At 37.9% G+C, this 17,056-nt stretch overlaps 1 protein-coding gene across 3 annotated transcripts in view; it reads left to right on the forward strand.

Moving 5' to 3' along the window:
* The window catches only part of slc23a2 (solute carrier family 23 member 2), a 35,046-nt gene that overhangs the window by 5,461 nt on the left and 12,529 nt on the right, over nucleotides 1–17,056 (forward strand). Inside the window, exons 2-6 of one of the 3 annotated variants that reach the window (XM_035658325.1) lie at nucleotides 8,272–8,402; nucleotides 10,937–11,166; nucleotides 12,595–12,693; nucleotides 13,902–14,018; nucleotides 14,820–14,977. In XM_035658325.1, coding sequence (XP_035514218.1) covers nucleotides 8,354–8,402; nucleotides 10,937–11,166; nucleotides 12,595–12,693; nucleotides 13,902–14,018; nucleotides 14,820–14,977 — 653 coding nt within the window. In that variant the 5' untranslated portion in view covers nucleotides 8,272–8,353. The remainder of the gene's footprint in view (nucleotides 1–8,271; nucleotides 8,403–10,936; nucleotides 11,167–12,594; nucleotides 12,694–13,901; nucleotides 14,019–14,819; nucleotides 14,978–17,056) is intronic. The other 2 variants (XM_035658326.1, XM_035658327.1) reach the window with 2 other exon arrangements.

Here is a 17,056-nt window from a genome sequence, read left to right on the forward strand (position 1 = left end):
CCTCACTTCCAGTTAAAGTCTGGAAGTCTGGAAGTGAAGGCACACTGAAGCATTTCCTTGAAGGCAATCAGTGCAGTTTTGAAAATACTGGAACTGAGCAATGACCCACATTATAAGTTTCATAAAAATTTAATCAGCAGCATGACAGATGATGGATGGACTAGTAGCAACAGACTAAAGAGCATTTCTAATTGACTTACCTACTTTATTCTGTCCTACTGGAAGTGGTCTGTTTGAGGTCTGAGTTTTGTTGTTTATCCACCTCTAGTGTTTTCTCTACGGTTACATAGTTTCAAGTTGGTTTTTGTGGGTTTTTCCAATTATTATTTTTTTTGAGGCATTTTTGTTTTTATTGGACTGATGTTAACAGAGAGACAGAGAGGAAACAAGAGCAGAGAGTTGAAGAGATGTGACAAAGGACCTTGGCTAACCATCCACGTTGTGGGTATGTGGTATGTTGTGCCACAGATGAAAAGTTTTGAACTGAAAACCTCATTCTATTTCCTTCCTGTCTTTACATTAGTGTTGTAATTTCTAACATAACTACACGTGACTAACAAAATCTTCTCTAAAAAATAAACTTAAGAAAAACACTTACATTTCTTAGAATCACACCACTCACTGCAGTTGTTATTGTAGTCTTTCAAAGTGAAAGTTTAAGAGAAGTAGGAAGACATGAGTGGATGCACTCAACTTCCTAAATTAAATCACATCGATGTGAAACAACCACTAAGTGCACAAGTGCCTTGGACTTTAAATAACCGTAATTTTCGTTATCGATTATTCTGCTCATTATTTTCGCAATTATCGATTTGTTCCTTAAATGTAAAAACTGGTAAAACAAAGTCATATGTTTAAATTCCTCATTTTGTGTAATCAAAAAAAAAAAATGTGATGAAGCTAAAAATTCTTAAAGCAGCTGATACTAGCATACTTTCCATACACTCTATAACCCAAATATATTTAATTTAATATCATGTAACACTAAGTAAACCAGTTTGAGAAGCAGGAACCAGTGAATTTTTGGCTTTCTTTTCTAGAAATGTTTGTTTGTTGTGACTCGTTCTGTTGTGCTGCTCACAACAGTAAAGTCTGTAGTTCTGTTAAATCTGGTCTCCATTCAATCCTTGCAGATCACCTGCAATATACGGGATAATAATGTTTTACGTGAAGAGCAATGTGACCTTGTTGTATGTTGAACATCTTGATCTCTAGGCCTCTTTCATTGATCCCTGTCTTCTCCTGCCTCTGGTATCAGGTCTGCGTGTGAGGAGCCTCACCCAGTGATGTCTCCTTATCTCTCTGAGCCTCATTTGTTTTGTCTGTTCTGTCCATCAGGGATGTGTTTGGGTGGTTGTGATGATCCTGCGTTTTTTTTTTTTTTTTACTATTGTCTAATGTTTTTTGGACCAAATGTTCAATTGAGTAATTGAGAAAATAGTTAATTGTCAATGAAAATAATTGTTATTTACAGCCAAAATGTTGATATTTTTGTCCAAAACCAACCCGAATCTGCCGTATGTTGAGCTGCAACAATCAGTCAAATGCCATAAATTTAATCTGGAACTAATTTGATAGTCATTTAATTTTGAAAGTCAACACTGTCTGATTGTAGTTTCTCTAATGTTATAATTGTCTGCTTTTCTCTGTTTTAATGTCGTTGTAAACTGAACAGTTTGGGGTTTGGACTATTGGTAGGTCAAATGAGACACTTGATATTTATGATATTTGCTTTTTATTGATGAAACAATTACTTTATTAATCAAAACCGTTATCAGCAGATTGGCTCAATAAAGAAATAATCATTAGTTGTTGGCCTTGCAGTATGTATGAGAAAATAGCTTGAGGCAATAGCAAGTAGTAAGTGTCGCAGACGGCCTCTAACCAGTTTAAGTGTTTAAGTTAAGTTTAAGTAATGGAGTACAGTCACAATATTTTCTCTGTGATGAGACACTTTTACTGTAACCGAGTAACTTTGTTTGCTGTAAAAACAGGTAGTGTCTGCTTCAACATCTCAGGTCAGGCTGTTTTACCTGATTATGAAACTGTTACGGGGCTGAATGATGGTAATCTGTCTCCACAGTTACTGTACAAGCAAATGAAACGGCTTGCCCCATTGTGAGCAACAGCTGGAGTCTGGCTCGAGTAGGCTTAAAGGATTTCATCAACTTCAAGCAACAATGGATACCTTTTAGTCTTAGATATCCCTGCTGGGCTTGATGGAAAAAATGCCTGAGGCTGTGGGTGGTCGAACAACCTAAAAGAAACGCGTACAGTTACAGTACAGGCCTACTTTGTCTTTTTTTTTTGTGTGTAACCTTCAACGCCCATTCACGTACTGCTGATGGCATGCTGTGTGGGTGTAGGTGTTGCTGTGAGAACGGGATGGAAATACAGTTAAAGACTAAACATCTTTCTATCTGTGATCTAAATGTGACCGTCTTTCCTGCGGCTTTGGTTTCTTTTACTGAGAAATGTGTTTGTACAGCACAGCATGGTAGTCCACCTGCTGCTGAACTGTAAATGAAAGCAGTATTATTTGGGGTCAGACCAGACACCACTTCTGTTTTTATTCGACAGCACTGTTCAAGTTAATTTTCATCTGGAGGTTGATTAAATTCCCGGACAATAATGAAACTCATTAGTCCGTATAAAATCTTATTTGTACTTTTGGTTATATCATCATTACAACCCATGCTGTTATCTTTGCCAGCTTTTTCTTTTAACTGTGTCCACAAAGCCTCTGGCCTGTGTCTTACGATCCAGGTGGCAAAACTGAGAGGAAGTGAAAGTCAGTGCAAATTAATAGAAGGCTTTATACAACGGTGTTTTCTGTCTACTAAAAGTTTAAGAACTTTTATATTATAAAGCTGCTACTAAAGCTGCTACTAGGTATTCTACTATTTATATTTTTATGTTTTGTTTTCTTTACCATTATTCCTCTGCGTTTTATTGAGCTGTGTGTGTGTGTGTGTGTGTGCATGAACAAGGTTACTGACTTGATTTGATTCATTGACAAAAATGAGTAAATGAATGGTACTGCAGCCGAGCAGAACAATGAAAGAGATCAGTTAGGGAAAACAGTAGTAGATGAGAAATAAAGTAAATATAGTGTCTGTAGTCATAGGAATAAAATAAATGCAACAAAGTCCAAGCAGTGGAATATGGATGGAAATTAATAATGTCCCACTGTTTATAAAAGGCATATTAAAGTGTTTAAAAGACACTGCTATTTTTGAGGTTTTAGGTTTACAGCGTAGTCGTTCAGTAGTTGTATTTCAGTAGTCAAAACATTCATTAAATGGGATTCACTCAAACCAGTGAACTGCTCAGATGACATAATCGAGTTACAAAACCAGAACCGCTCACACACGCGAAAATGCTTATTTTGTTGCATGAATCAGCAAGTAAATTCAAACGTCTGCAGTCTCTCTTGTAAGTGCGTGAAGGATAGTTTTGCTTTGCTTTGTCTATTTCTGTGACTGATAATAGCCCTGATTGTTATTGCCACTGCCAGCTGCCACATAATTTGATGTTTAGAACAAATCAGTGTGCGTACATGTACCTGTGCTTGTGTGCACATGTATCTGAAGGGAGTTTCCACTTAACTTGTGTGGGAGGAAACTGAAAACGGTCATTGCTTTCGGGCAAATAGCTATCTTGTGACATGAAGGGCCAAATGTCTATAGGTGTTCACCACAAACCTCACCAGGTGATTTTATTATTTGATTCCTCTTTTCTCTTTAAAGGTGTTCGTTCTTATGATCGTTTAAAATCAAACTTTTATGCTTCTGGAAATCCCTTCGCAAAGGGTGACATCACAAATACAGCATCCCCATTTGGTACAGCCAAAACCAGTAATAAAACCAGTAGTAATAAAACCAGTAATAAAACCAGTAGTAATAAAACCAGTAATAAAATCAGTAATAAAATCAGTAATAAAACCAGTAATAAAACCAGGAGAAGTCCTTCATATCTCTTTCTAACTAACTCACTAATTAACAGTGAAGGCTATATACAGCCTCCTAAATTAATATTTCAAACAAAAATAAATGGTAATAAACTGTATATGTAAAGATGACGTGTTTTTATAAAGAGCTTTCATAAAATTGTGAGAAAATAACTCAAATTTGATGGGTTTGAGACATGCAAAAATACATTAGAATTTAATACCATGTAAAAATGACTTAAACATTTGAAATGCAGAGCCACCTCTTGCCCACTACTTTATTTTTAAATTTGAAGTAGTGCTGTAAGGGTCAATCACAAAAATATTGCTCAACAATTGTATTAACTTCAATTTAGTCATTTCTCAAGACTAACGCTTCCATTTTCTCAAATATGGACCTTTTTTAAAAGAAAAGATCTCACCTTGTGCATTGGGGATAGTAAAGGGCATGTTTTCACCTCCTACAGTACTAATCTTTTATAGGGAGGCAAACAATAAAAACAAAACACAGCACTACTGGAACTTTAAAGGTTAAATACATTTATACAGTCTTAACAGCAGCAAGCTGATCCGTCTGTGATTCATCCGGCTTCTGGTCAGTGAAGCCTGCTGGAAGAAGTCCGCTGGGTATCTTTGGTACATTATTGCTTATCCCTGTATTGAAGCACTTACAGGCACATTCATATATAACTCAGTTTCACATCATATTTCCCCCTTGGTGATACAGCGTGTTGTCCCTACAACTCAGCTGTTTAGAAACTCTTATCTTCATTCACCTCTGCTCCACTGACAGGAAGTTGACCAATGTAAACACGACCTTGCAGAAGTTTTACCCCCCCCCCTCTTCACAGTGAAACATGAACCTCACGTGTACCCAGTCATGTAAAGTGTCATGGTCAAGACTGGGCTGCACAGTGCACACGCATATCTTAACATAATTACTAACTCCTAATGATGATTTCTTAGTTAAAAAAGTTGTTGAGGTGTGATTGACAGATTAATTATATTCCTGGTTAAACAGGGTGGCAACTGTCATTTGTATTGTTAATAAGATAATAATTTGTATTGTTAATAAGAGACCAAATACCTGTCACGTAACTATTTTTCACTATGAAAGAAAACATAAGTAATAAATTATTCTCATATTATCTTCTGTTCCAAACACAGGTCAGTGCAACATGGCTAGAAATAGTGAAAAGTACTGTATTGTGAATTAATTCATTATTAATTTTAGATTAAATAAACCGTCTAATGCACACCTGGTCCTGTTCTGTCTACCTTGATATGGTTTTTCTCATTTAGGGATTATTTTGTCAATTATTGATGTATTATTTCAGATGTAAAGATGGGAATCGAGAACCAGTTCCAAATTGTCCGAGCCATACTAATTCCTTTTTATTGAAACCGTCTGACAACGTTGCCTTTTATCAATGCCTTTTCCTGCTCTGTTTCTGCACTGAGATAGAGTTTATAAAACAGTTGCACTGAAACTGAAAACAGAAAGAATGAGGGAATCGATAAAGAATCGGGCCGATAAGCAGAATCGATAATGGTATTGTTATCAATAAAATCTTATCAATTACCATCCCTGCTCTGGTGATTGAAGTTTGATAGTTTGGTGATTGTAATGTGATACTCGTGAGATGAGTCAATTAGACAGTTGATTGACGGTTAATTGTTTGTCATTTTTCAATCAAAATGACACTCACTAGTTTCACTCGCTTTTAAGTTGTGATTATTTGCTGCTTTTCTGTTTCCGATAACAAACATTGCACTGTAGGTCAAACAAAACAAGCAATTTGAAGATTATTATATTTTTCTCTACATTTTGTACAATAAACAGTCAATCAGATTCGATCTGATAGATCAGTTATTAGTTGTAGCCTTCGTATTAGGATGCTGTTGTTTTTGTGAATTTGATCCTAGAAAAAGGTCAATGAATTTTCAATGGACTTATTGCTGACGGTGGGTGGGGATTTGTAAAAGTGTGTGAAAACAATCGACAGATCCACGGCTGGCTACCTACCCTAACTCATGACCCCATTACTGTAGACCAGCAGGAGGCTTGATGTAGTCCAGAACTGATGACTGAACTGCAGACTAACATCTGGAGGCCAGGGAGTTGATACACATGCATTTCTACACCGAAACACACATTGGCGCTAGAGATGCAACCGCCAACACAAACCTCTGGTGTGAAGTCCTCCTCCGGTGGAATCCCACACAACACGGCACGAGCCTGCACCGGATCCACAGATCAGGTTACCATGGTTATAGATCCCGGCGGAAACTCTGTCCACCAGCCCGCATATTCTGGGATGAGTTAAAATTACCACCGCACTTGTCTTTGTTCCTCCTGGCTTCTTTAGTGTTTTTCCTATTGTTTTTTTTTTTCTCATAAACATACAAACATGCACTGCTTTTATCTGCTATATGGTATCTTAGTAAAGTTATTTTATGTTTATGAAACCCCCGCTGTCTGTTGCATAATCACATAAACTCAGTTTCAGTTCTCTCTCCTCTCGCTCCAGTTCCCTGTGTCTGCCTTGTTTTCTCTGTGGTTGTCTGATGTTTTGTTGTGTGCGTTTGTGTGTGAATGGATTCCCAGTCAACATCAACAGACAGAAAACGGATGAGGAGAGTCTTTCTGTCTCTTGGGCGACGGTGGAAAAGGGCATTTGAGGATGTCATGCCACAGTAACATGGCTCCTCTGGTGTTGGCACACGCCTCATTGGCCTTTAAGTCACCCAGAGGCTGCTGGGATACTTTCTGTCACACTCTACATCTCACAACTGACTCACGCTACTGTTAAAGCCTCAGGCAGGGCAGCACCGAGGACAGATATGTGCTCTGTTTTCATGTGCTCTGTGTTGTATTCAATGGTGAGAGAATGACTTGAAGGATGAAAGACGGGCGAATGATTTTTGTTACATCACATTGTTTGAATAATGCTGATTTGCTATGACGTAGCTCCGATAACATCATGGTGACATTTAATTTGCTAAATGTTATCATTTAGAAAGTACATTTGGGAACAAAATCAGTAAAAATAAGCTAGAAGGGGAAATGAATATGTGCATTCAGTCAGACAGTGCAACATGCTGTAAACAAGCCAACAGTTTAATCAGATTATCTAAACCAAGTTAATTGGATGTAAATCCAGAAGTGAGCAAAATGTTGGTTATAATCCTTCACTGAACAGGAAAACTGAATGCACATAACCCCTCCCACCGATGAGATCATAAAGCGTTTATTGTGAAATCTAATTCCAGCTTTTACATTTCCTCATTCCTTTTTACTTTTGTTTATTTAGATCACCATTAGCGACTGTAACAACAGCAGTAGCTAATATTTCTGGGCTCCGGATAATGTATATACAGTCCTTTAATAAAATAATAGAATCATTTGATTATCTAGCAAGGCTGCAATGTTTGTGCATTACAACAATGAGCATTTTGTTTCACATTTAAGACACCTGACAGCTGGAACAAAATGTTCTCTTTTTGAACCTAAAAGACAGAAAAATAAAGGTTGACCTGGAGGACAGATGGCTTTAAGAGCATTACTTTAGTGGCGTTTTATGCGACAGCTGTTTGCATTGAAATGTAATGTTTCAAAATGGAGAGAAAAGCCTGGCCAGTGACCTTCAGGTAATGTGAGCTTGTAAAACTTCATTTGACTACTCATGATGTTTATCTACTGGATATCCTTTTGGTGAAAGTGCCACGTTTAAAGATCTTAAAGTGTTCTACGTTATTGTTGCCTATAAGAGGAATGATGGCTAAAGCTATCAAAATAAGAGCAAAGTTGTAATAAAGCAAAATGAGTTGTAAATACTGGAATATTTGCATAACTCAAAAGAAATTTGGTTGAAATGAGGTTTTGATCAACAGTTCCTCTTTGAATTGGGTAGTAGTTCTTAAAAAAAGACGTTAATTTATGAATTTGTTTCTTCAGCTAAAGAAATTAAATTGTATCAAGTTATTTTAACATCTTCCATCACAGCTGTACTCCACTCCAATAAAAATATTAACATATTGATCATGACTGGAATTACAAACAATACAACGTTCATCTGTAACTTTTTCTACCTGCCACCTGTGACGAGGACTGGCTTTTTCTTTCCCCCCTCATCATTATTCCTAAAGTTACATGCACCCTCTATAGGTGGAACACAGTTCCCTCTCGTCTCGCCATGTTTGCTCAGCACATCAGTATCACTACACACTAACTTTTTGCTTGTGATTAAATGCTGTCTGTCAAATTAACTTATGTCTCACCTCCCTCCTCCTCCTTATCCTTGACCCCTCTGCCTCCCCAGTCTCTCCTTCTCTTTCCTCTCTTCCTCTCTACTTCTTCTTCTGCCTCCTCCTTTCCCTCTCTCTCTTGCCCCTTCCACACAGATGCTCCCAGCCGCCCAGCTTGACAGGAGTGATGGGATGTGTCAACTAGGTATTACACCTATCCCAACATTTTTACACTGCAAGCAGGGAGACTGGCTGGGTGGGAAAAATATTTTGGGATATGCAGGTGACGCTAGAATAATATACATCTCTTCTGTAGTTTCAGTAAACATAGCTGCACTGTAGGGCTGAACAATTTAAGGAGTATATGTAGTGGCAATATTTCTATGTATAAAGTATTTTGAGGGGGGCATCATTGCTGTTTTTTATAGTAAAAATTTAGGGAGGGAAAAATGTTCCAGACTGGACTCAAATTGAGTATTTGTGATTATATGGTCAGTGTTTTAAAGCTGAAGGCTACTTACATTTGTTTCTGAGCAATATTGTAATTAAATTACAAACTTATATAATGATATACTTTTTTACCAAGCAGGGTTCATAGCTTTTAAAGTCAGCAGTCGCAGACTTTTTTACAGATTGTTAAGAAGATGTTAATACCATAAGTTATACTGAAAATCACAGTTCTGGGAGTTTTTTATATCCATTATTGGAAAAGAAATATCCAGTTACTTGTTCAGGCTTGCTATGTTTTAAATGCATGTAAGAAACATGTTAAGGGAATGCTTTTGAATATTTGATCACGTGGGTCTTAGTTTGGGTCAGTATAATTTGTATATTTACGTCACACTCCTACCATCACCGTCTAGACACACACATAATGAAAAATGGGGAGCCAAGAAACCAAAATACCAACCAACATTTAGTTAATCAGTTAGACTGTTATAGTACAGAGAGTACATAGAGTACAGAGATGGTTTGGTAACTTGATGTATAAATAATGAAGAAAATGAAACCGCAGTCCAGTGGGATGAAAGAGGATGGCTTTTAAACACTTCACTCATCTGTAAGACTATTTATTTGGAGGATAAGGTCAACATTTTAAGGTGTCTTCTCAGTGATCATCATCCATCATGTCCTTGTGTTGCAACACTACTTGTAAAGTGAACCTGTCGACCCTGATGATCTATTACAGTATTGGTGTGTGATGTAATTTCATTTACAGCGGGACATGGTTCATGACCTGGCTAATGCCACTATCTTAAAGAGCCAACACAATACACAACAACAGCAATAAGATGTTGTTAAAGGACCAAAGTACTGTAATTTTGAAATGTAAAAACAAAGTGTGAACCTCTTTACTGTTTTGTTAATTCCAGACAGTGGTGTCAGAGATGTCACTTGAGACATGAATCATCATGCTTTGTGCATCAGACAAACATGTGTGACTGTCTTTTTGTGGAGAATATTTATTCTTGTCACATATTGTACACCAAACCACTGCATTAGTTGGTTGGTTAGTTCAGCTTTATTTAATCAGGAAGTCTCAGTGAGATCAAGATTTCTTTTACAATAGAGACCTGATATAAAAATAGATACAACAAGACAGTTCAGTCACAGCGGTCATCACACACAGTCACAAATATTAAGAATATGAGCAACTTCCTCAGAGATATTGGTTTCTCTCATTTCCATTTTTAGCATTAACTGATCTGTAAATGTTTTTAAAATAGTAAATGAAGGGAAAAGTTTCAAAGCAATTGGTTCATGCAGGAACACTTGATGTCGACGTGTGATGGTCTTTTTATTGGGTTTGACAGGTAGTTGAGTGACGGCTCTGAACACTGATCTTGACAACTCTTCACTCCCTCATACTTTTCATTACAATACTGTCAGTGAGTGACAGTTAATGATAAACCTACACTGACCAGAAACTGAACAACGCCATCCCCGGCTAGAACAAACTGACATCCCTCTCTCTCTGCCTCCTGCACCTTTTTCATCCTCTCAACTCTGATCATTCTGTTCCTCCTCTCTATCAAACACATGTCCATGTTTCACTTTTCTTCACATCTCTTTGCATAATCTCGCCTCTCTATGTATTACCTCCTCCTCTCTTGTGTCAGACCTGTTGGCAATATGGAGTATTTATGAAATGTAGGAATTACAGTTTATTATCTCTCAGTTACGCTGTTATTATTTGTTAATGATTGGTATAGGGCTGCAACTAGCAGTTATTTGCTGATTATTTTCTTGATTATTTGATTAATTGTTTGGTCTATAAAACGCCTTTCTTAAAGGCCAAGGTAATGTCTTCAGATTGTTATTTTTTTCTGACTAATAGTCAGTCTTTTTTTGTTTTGAAAAAGTACTTGCATGATTAATTGATTATCAAAATAGTTGCTTACCTGTTTCAGCTCTAAATTGGTTAATCACCTAGTCAAGAAAGCAGAGCCACAACTGATGTGTTAAAGGGGCTTTTTCATAATCTGTTTAGCAACAAAAAAGCCTATAAAGCTATATAACAGAATACTGATTTCTCCTTTCACTTGATAAATGGGCGCAGTTAGCATACTTTTGGCGTATTTTGGACAAACAAGAGACCTGAGTCAAGTTTAACGGCCTGGCAGCCTCTCAGTTCTCTCTGATGTGATCAGACTTCACAATGACCTTAGGATATTGGAACCCATAAAGTTATAAATCCATATATTAATCTCTCTGTTTATTTGTCTATTTTTATCCAAGCAGGTGAGGCAGTCCTGGACGATGTAATCGGACTGAAGGATTCATCTGCAGTGTTCACACAGGAGCGAGACAGAGGCGGGACAGAGAAAGAGGAGGAGGAGGGGGAGCACATCAAAGACACAAGGATGGGTGTGGGGAAGAATACCACCTCCAAGTCGTTGGACAGCAGCAGTGAGGGAGGAAAATATGAGGAGGAAAGCAAACATTGCGCAGATTTCTACCCTATTCCGGTACACAACTGTGTTTATTGGCCTTTTTTTTTTATTGTACTGTACTGCAATGTTTCAACACAGACAAAACCACAGCCGTATCAGGGACATGCTCACATAATGAACAAATGACAAAGACTAGGTTTGGTCAATATGCACGCAACCTTATAATTACTGTCCTCTTCCTTCTCCCTCCCCCCATCTCTCTCTTTCATGGACTCAAGCTCAGATTTGGCATTGCTTTTTGTCTGTAATGTATTTGTGTGAGCAGACAGCCCGAGTACAAACGGTGGACTTCATGGCCAATTGATGCTGCCACTTAGTCCATCCATTTCTTTTGTTTGTCCTCTTGGCACCAGGCCATAACTTCATGTAGGTCAAAAGGCATAATGACAACAAACGGCTTGCTTAGGCTGCTGCTACTGCGACCCAGCACCCGGATATGAAAACTTGAACTTGAATTCATCTGCTGTCCAGAAACATAACTCTAAATGAATGTTAATGCTTTTGTTTGCTCACACATTCACCATATCATTATATAAACTGACAATGTCGGTATTTTCAGCTTGTTTGCGGTTCGGTCTTTCCTGAACTGGTATTGGAAATTGGTTCAGTAGAACACAAAGGGAAGGAAATATGATACAAGCTTAAAGTTTCCTTTGTGCTTATTTTGTCCCATTGAGGCATTGTGAGGAGAAGTTTGTGTACCTGACTGTAAATTCCCCTAGGTTACAGACATTAATCTCCAACATTTCACAAATTATTTTTACATGTACAGCTGCTCAGTGTTTAATCTGGGGGGGGGGGCTCGGCATGTAGACACAGCAAAGTATGTTTACATGTGAGTAATCCTTGAGTACATTCGAAGGTCTGTCCTCTGCTTGATGTTTCTTCTCACAAGGGATCACAGGACAGACAGACTGGAAGCAGTTGGTGGATGAGCATGTTTACACACTTCTTGCCCCTCAGGCATGAAAACATTCAAAAGTATATAATCTCTAAATGTCCCATTTAGTGTTTGTAATCTTCCTCTCCGTCTCTTCCACTTATAATGACCCTCACTTTGTTGATTAACATGACACAGATACTTTTGGGACATACACAGGAAAAGCACACAGTCACACACATACTCTGCGGATGATATTTGTTTTTGTAAGGTGAGTTTGCATAATGTTGGAAAAACGTGTTCATGTGCAGGTTACCAAATCTGGTTCAATAACATCCTGGCAATTTCACTTTTTTATTCTTTCACACCTCGCTGCATCAACACACACTTACACAAAAATTTGCTCACCTGTGTTTTCATGTGGTTTTGTCAGCCGGCCAACAATGTGTCAAAGTTTGGGCCAGCGTGCTTTTCACAAACTAATTAAGATTGCCTTATGAATTGCCATTAAATGAAAAAGGACAACATTAATGATCTGAATTATGTGTGTGTGTGTGTTTCAGGTGGTGGTAAATGGAGTGGGTGGTGCCAGTGGAGACCAGGATACTGAGAACACAGAGCTGATGGCCATCTACACTAAAGAAAATCAAAGAGCAGAAAAGGTAACTAGAGAGGAAAGATTGATAAGTGAAAAACAATCGCCATTTCTCGTGCTGGTTTATTCCCAAATAAGTCTCTATATATGCAGACTGACTTATAGTCACATGGTTCTAAAAGCTTACAGTCAGAATCACACTTTTAATGACTTTGCTTTTCCCCTCTCACCTTTCCCCTACATTATTAAAGTTGTAATCCTCATGATTTCAGTCTGTAGTACCACCAATCTAAAGTTACCATAGTAACAACAAGTGTGGCCTTATGCTACAGCAAACACTCCTTGAACAGCAACTGCATCTGTTTACAGTGAGACCAAACAAACTGACATTGTTTTATTAAAGAAGTCAGGCAAAAATAATTGAATCCACTTTCTGATTTCATGCTGCACGTGGCGCGGGTAGTTTTCCACTCAGCAGCAAGTTTCCTTGGTTAGAGGTTGGAGGTGTGCAGCTTGTCTCCTAAAAACTCTTTGTCTGCCCACTGTGGCTGCTCCTTTTTGTTTCATTACTCCTTCAAAAATGAAAACTGATCCATTTTTGACGGATGAGTAGAAAAACAAAAAACAACCATAAATAATGAAAATCTTAAGCATTATAACGTTTATATTTATAACTTTTGAATTGTTTTTGTTTTAGTATTAAATACAAAGCAAGGTAAACTATGACCTTCGTTTGTGTGTGCGTGTGATATCATTTTATAATTTATAGCTTGAATTTAACAAATAAACATTTGGTATTGGTAAATTCAGTTTTATGGTTCACTACTTACCTGGTTCTTTGTATTTAAAACAGTAAAACACAAACTCATTCCCACTCTAACTAGCACAGGAAAGTGCTGACGACATGTGGACCAGAAATCAGTCCGACTCCTCAAACAGTAGCCATCTTATCTTCCCTTTTTTTTCCTCCTCTGTCCTCTGTTTTCTCACTCTCACTGTGACTGTGCATTTTTCTTTGCTGAGAGAATGAAGTCATGTGTTTATTTTTCTCTTTCACACAGTTTCTTTCTTTCTCTGAATTTTATGAATGATAAAAAAAAGTTAGCCTACTGTTCTCACATCAACCATTGATATGACTGTGTGATTATTATTTATTAGTTATTTTCCTGTATGTTTGCATAAATATTATTTTAGTGTAGAGGACAAAAGTAAACATGTCAAGAAAGATATAAACTATGAAGATCTCATTCATCCTGTTTCTTTGTGTGTTTGTAGAGCTCAATGTCTGAGACGTTGGACAGCACAGACAGTACAGACGCAAGGAGGATGGATATGATCTATACCATTGAAGACACCCCACCCTGGTACCTGTGTGTTTTCTTAGGCTTACAGGTAAATCTACGCACTGGACGTTGTTTTTCACATGGCTGACTCACAGTCGTCAGTATATTTTCTTTACCTGACTAACGCATGTGTTTCACCATATGGACTGAAAAACATGCACTTACATGTCCTGTGTAAACAGGGTGTGTCATATCCTTTCCTGTGCGTGTGCTTGTCATCTCAGTGCAGTATTTTTCATCTGACCGTCTATAATATTTATTATGCAACTGGATGCTGGACACAAAAATAGGATTGTGCTCACAGCAGTTATCTGTTGGTTTACTGAGTTGATGTCCTCAATGTGTGACCACAATGTTTGTTTCTGACACTGGACTTTTTTCCTCTGTCATCTGCCTCTGTTTTGGAGTCATAACTTGTATGTCTATGTATGATATTGTAATATGACAGATTAAGAATAGCTTGAATTGCTTGTCTGACAACAGAAGAAAAGAAATAAACCATAGCGGTTTATAATGATGCTTGATAACTATATGAACGAATAATTCAACAATTAGTATCAAGCACTTTGAGTGCCACCCATTTACAATTAACCATAAATGTGTTGGGGTTTTTTGTTTTTGAGAAATTCAGCTAACAGGCAAACAAAAAGGTAATGAACTCTAAGTGAGTTTTCTACCTGGAAGGTTGGTAGGTAATATTTAGACATATTTATATATTTAAAAGGTTGTAGCTATGGTGTTTTTGTGCTCTGCTGACCTAACCTAACCAGCAGCGTAGACCTCAAAATGTCATGTCGAACAAAGTCAAACAGTAAACACACACCGACTCTGTGGCTTCTTGTCTTTGCAGCACTACCTGACGTGTTTCAGTGGAACTATCGCTGTGCCATTCCTCCTCGCTGAGGCGATGTGCGTTGGCTTCGATCAGTGGGCCACCAGTCAGCTCATAGGGACCATCTTCTTCTGTGTGGGGATCACCACCCTGCTACAGACAACACTGGGCTGCAGGTACACGCACACATAATACTGTCTTACATGGCATCAGGGATATACTTTCTTAAATACACACGCTTACTCCCAGTCACACAGTAGATTTGTGCCTACATGCGAACACGAAATTGCAGTTTTTCTATAGGTTGCACATTTTATTCTGTCTTTCACTTCCTCATCTCCTCTTTTTTTATTCCCCCTCTTTCTTCCACTCTCTTGCCACTTTAAGACAAGGGCCATTGTTGACATGAAGTTCCTCTTTCACCGTCCTTCCTCTTCTTGTCACTCAGGAGTGTGTTTAAGTGTGTTTGCATGCGTTTAAGTAGATCCTGACCCGTCCTTTTTTGTCATGGTAGGTTCCCTGAAAATATCTCACAGGTAAATTAAACAGACACATATTAAAAGAGGTGTTTAAAAAGACTTGTATGCATATTTTCTATCAGAATATGATGAGTTAATTAACTTTAAGTTCCTTGTTTCGTTCATGTGACTGCAGTCGTCCCGTGTGACTGAGCCATACTTGTTTTGTAATAGTTGAAAGTCAGCTTTAAAAAATAAGCTCAGATGTTATTATGGAAACCACAGAAGCTAAACAGATTCAAGAAACTGAAGACCTGTGGCGTTAGACTACACCAGTTAATCTCTTTAATCAACTGCAATTTCGTTTTCGATTATTCTTTGCACTTACACAGTAATGTTGCACATACATAATGCAGTCGGTTTGGGTTGTGTGTTTCATAACCAGTGATTCACCTGATTTATCTGTGACGGTTATATCAATATCAATAAAGTAACCGCTTACATGAGACATTACCTGTTGCCATGGATATTATCCTACCTTTTGGATCTGTGTTTTAATAAAAGCAAGGTCATGTTGGCATGAAGTAGTGTTTTTCTTTCATGAAAGAGGAGCAGTTCAGTGAGGTAAACCCTTGCTTTTTTTTCCCGTTTCTGTAATAAATCTAATCTTTCCATCCTGGTGGCAGATTCTGTGCGTTTCATTATTATTACTGGAGTGCAACAGCCCCCGCCACTACTGCTCTGGGCAAATCACCTCATTCAGATAAACCCAGACAGACACAGATACTCACTGTTCTTTTTGACATGGCCTTGACTGACGCCTCGATGAAAATGGTGTGTAAACACTGTCCTATCTACTTCTTTTTTCTCATCGCCTACATTCAGTGGGAAGTTCAGGAGAAACCTTTTATTGATAGATGTATGTGGTAGAGAAGACTGCATATCTGTATTCCACAAGACTGGGATTTTGCTGACAAATCTTTATCTGCTTTGAGGTTAAATATGGCCACAGTACTTTTTTTGTGTGTACTTTTCCAGTGTCCAAATAAGGAACAAATACATCATGCCAGGACACTCAATCTCTGGCTAAATAAATGTGTTTATAATTTGAGTCAATTTGAGTCATCTTCCACCACAGGCACTAGACATGGACGTTACCCAACCAATATTGATAAATAATACAAGAAGACTAATGGATTTTGTAGACAGATTATAGATTTAGATTTTTTGAAAACATTTTTAATATAAGAAGCTTTAATATATATCTTGTCATTGCAACAACAGGGACATTTTTCAGTGTAGCCTCCAGGCAGAGGGTGTTGGCTCTTAAATTAAAATTTTGCCTTTCTTTCTCCCTTACTCAGTTCTTCCTCACTCTCTGACACAAACAAAGACACAGTCTAGTCTTGGCTTGAACGTGAATGGCATTCCCGTCACACCAGCAGCCTACATGCTCGGAGGCTGTGCTGAGCTGAGGTGACACAGACAGCCACTATCTCTGCGTCTCTGTGGATTACTGTCTCCTAAGTATTTCCACTGGGTACTAACAGAGAGAGGGAGAGGAGGAAAATGCCAAACACATGTTGATACTAAACACTAAAACATAACTGTAATGAACTGATTGTTGGTCAAATGTAAGTACGGATACACCCAAAATGTGTTGCCAGACAAATTGGACTCTGATCACTATACATTGAATGACTACCTATTAAACTATTAAAATAGAAAAATATTACCCTGCACTGGCCCAAAACTGACAACAATTAAGCCCTTTTAAATGTAACACACACACACACA

The sequence above is a fragment of the Morone saxatilis genome, unplaced genomic scaffold, assembly GCF_004916995.1.
Source record: "Morone saxatilis isolate NCDOM2014 unplaced genomic scaffold, NCSU_SB_2.0 Contig16, whole genome shotgun sequence".
NCBI lineage: Eukaryota > Metazoa > Chordata > Actinopteri > Moronidae > Morone > Morone saxatilis.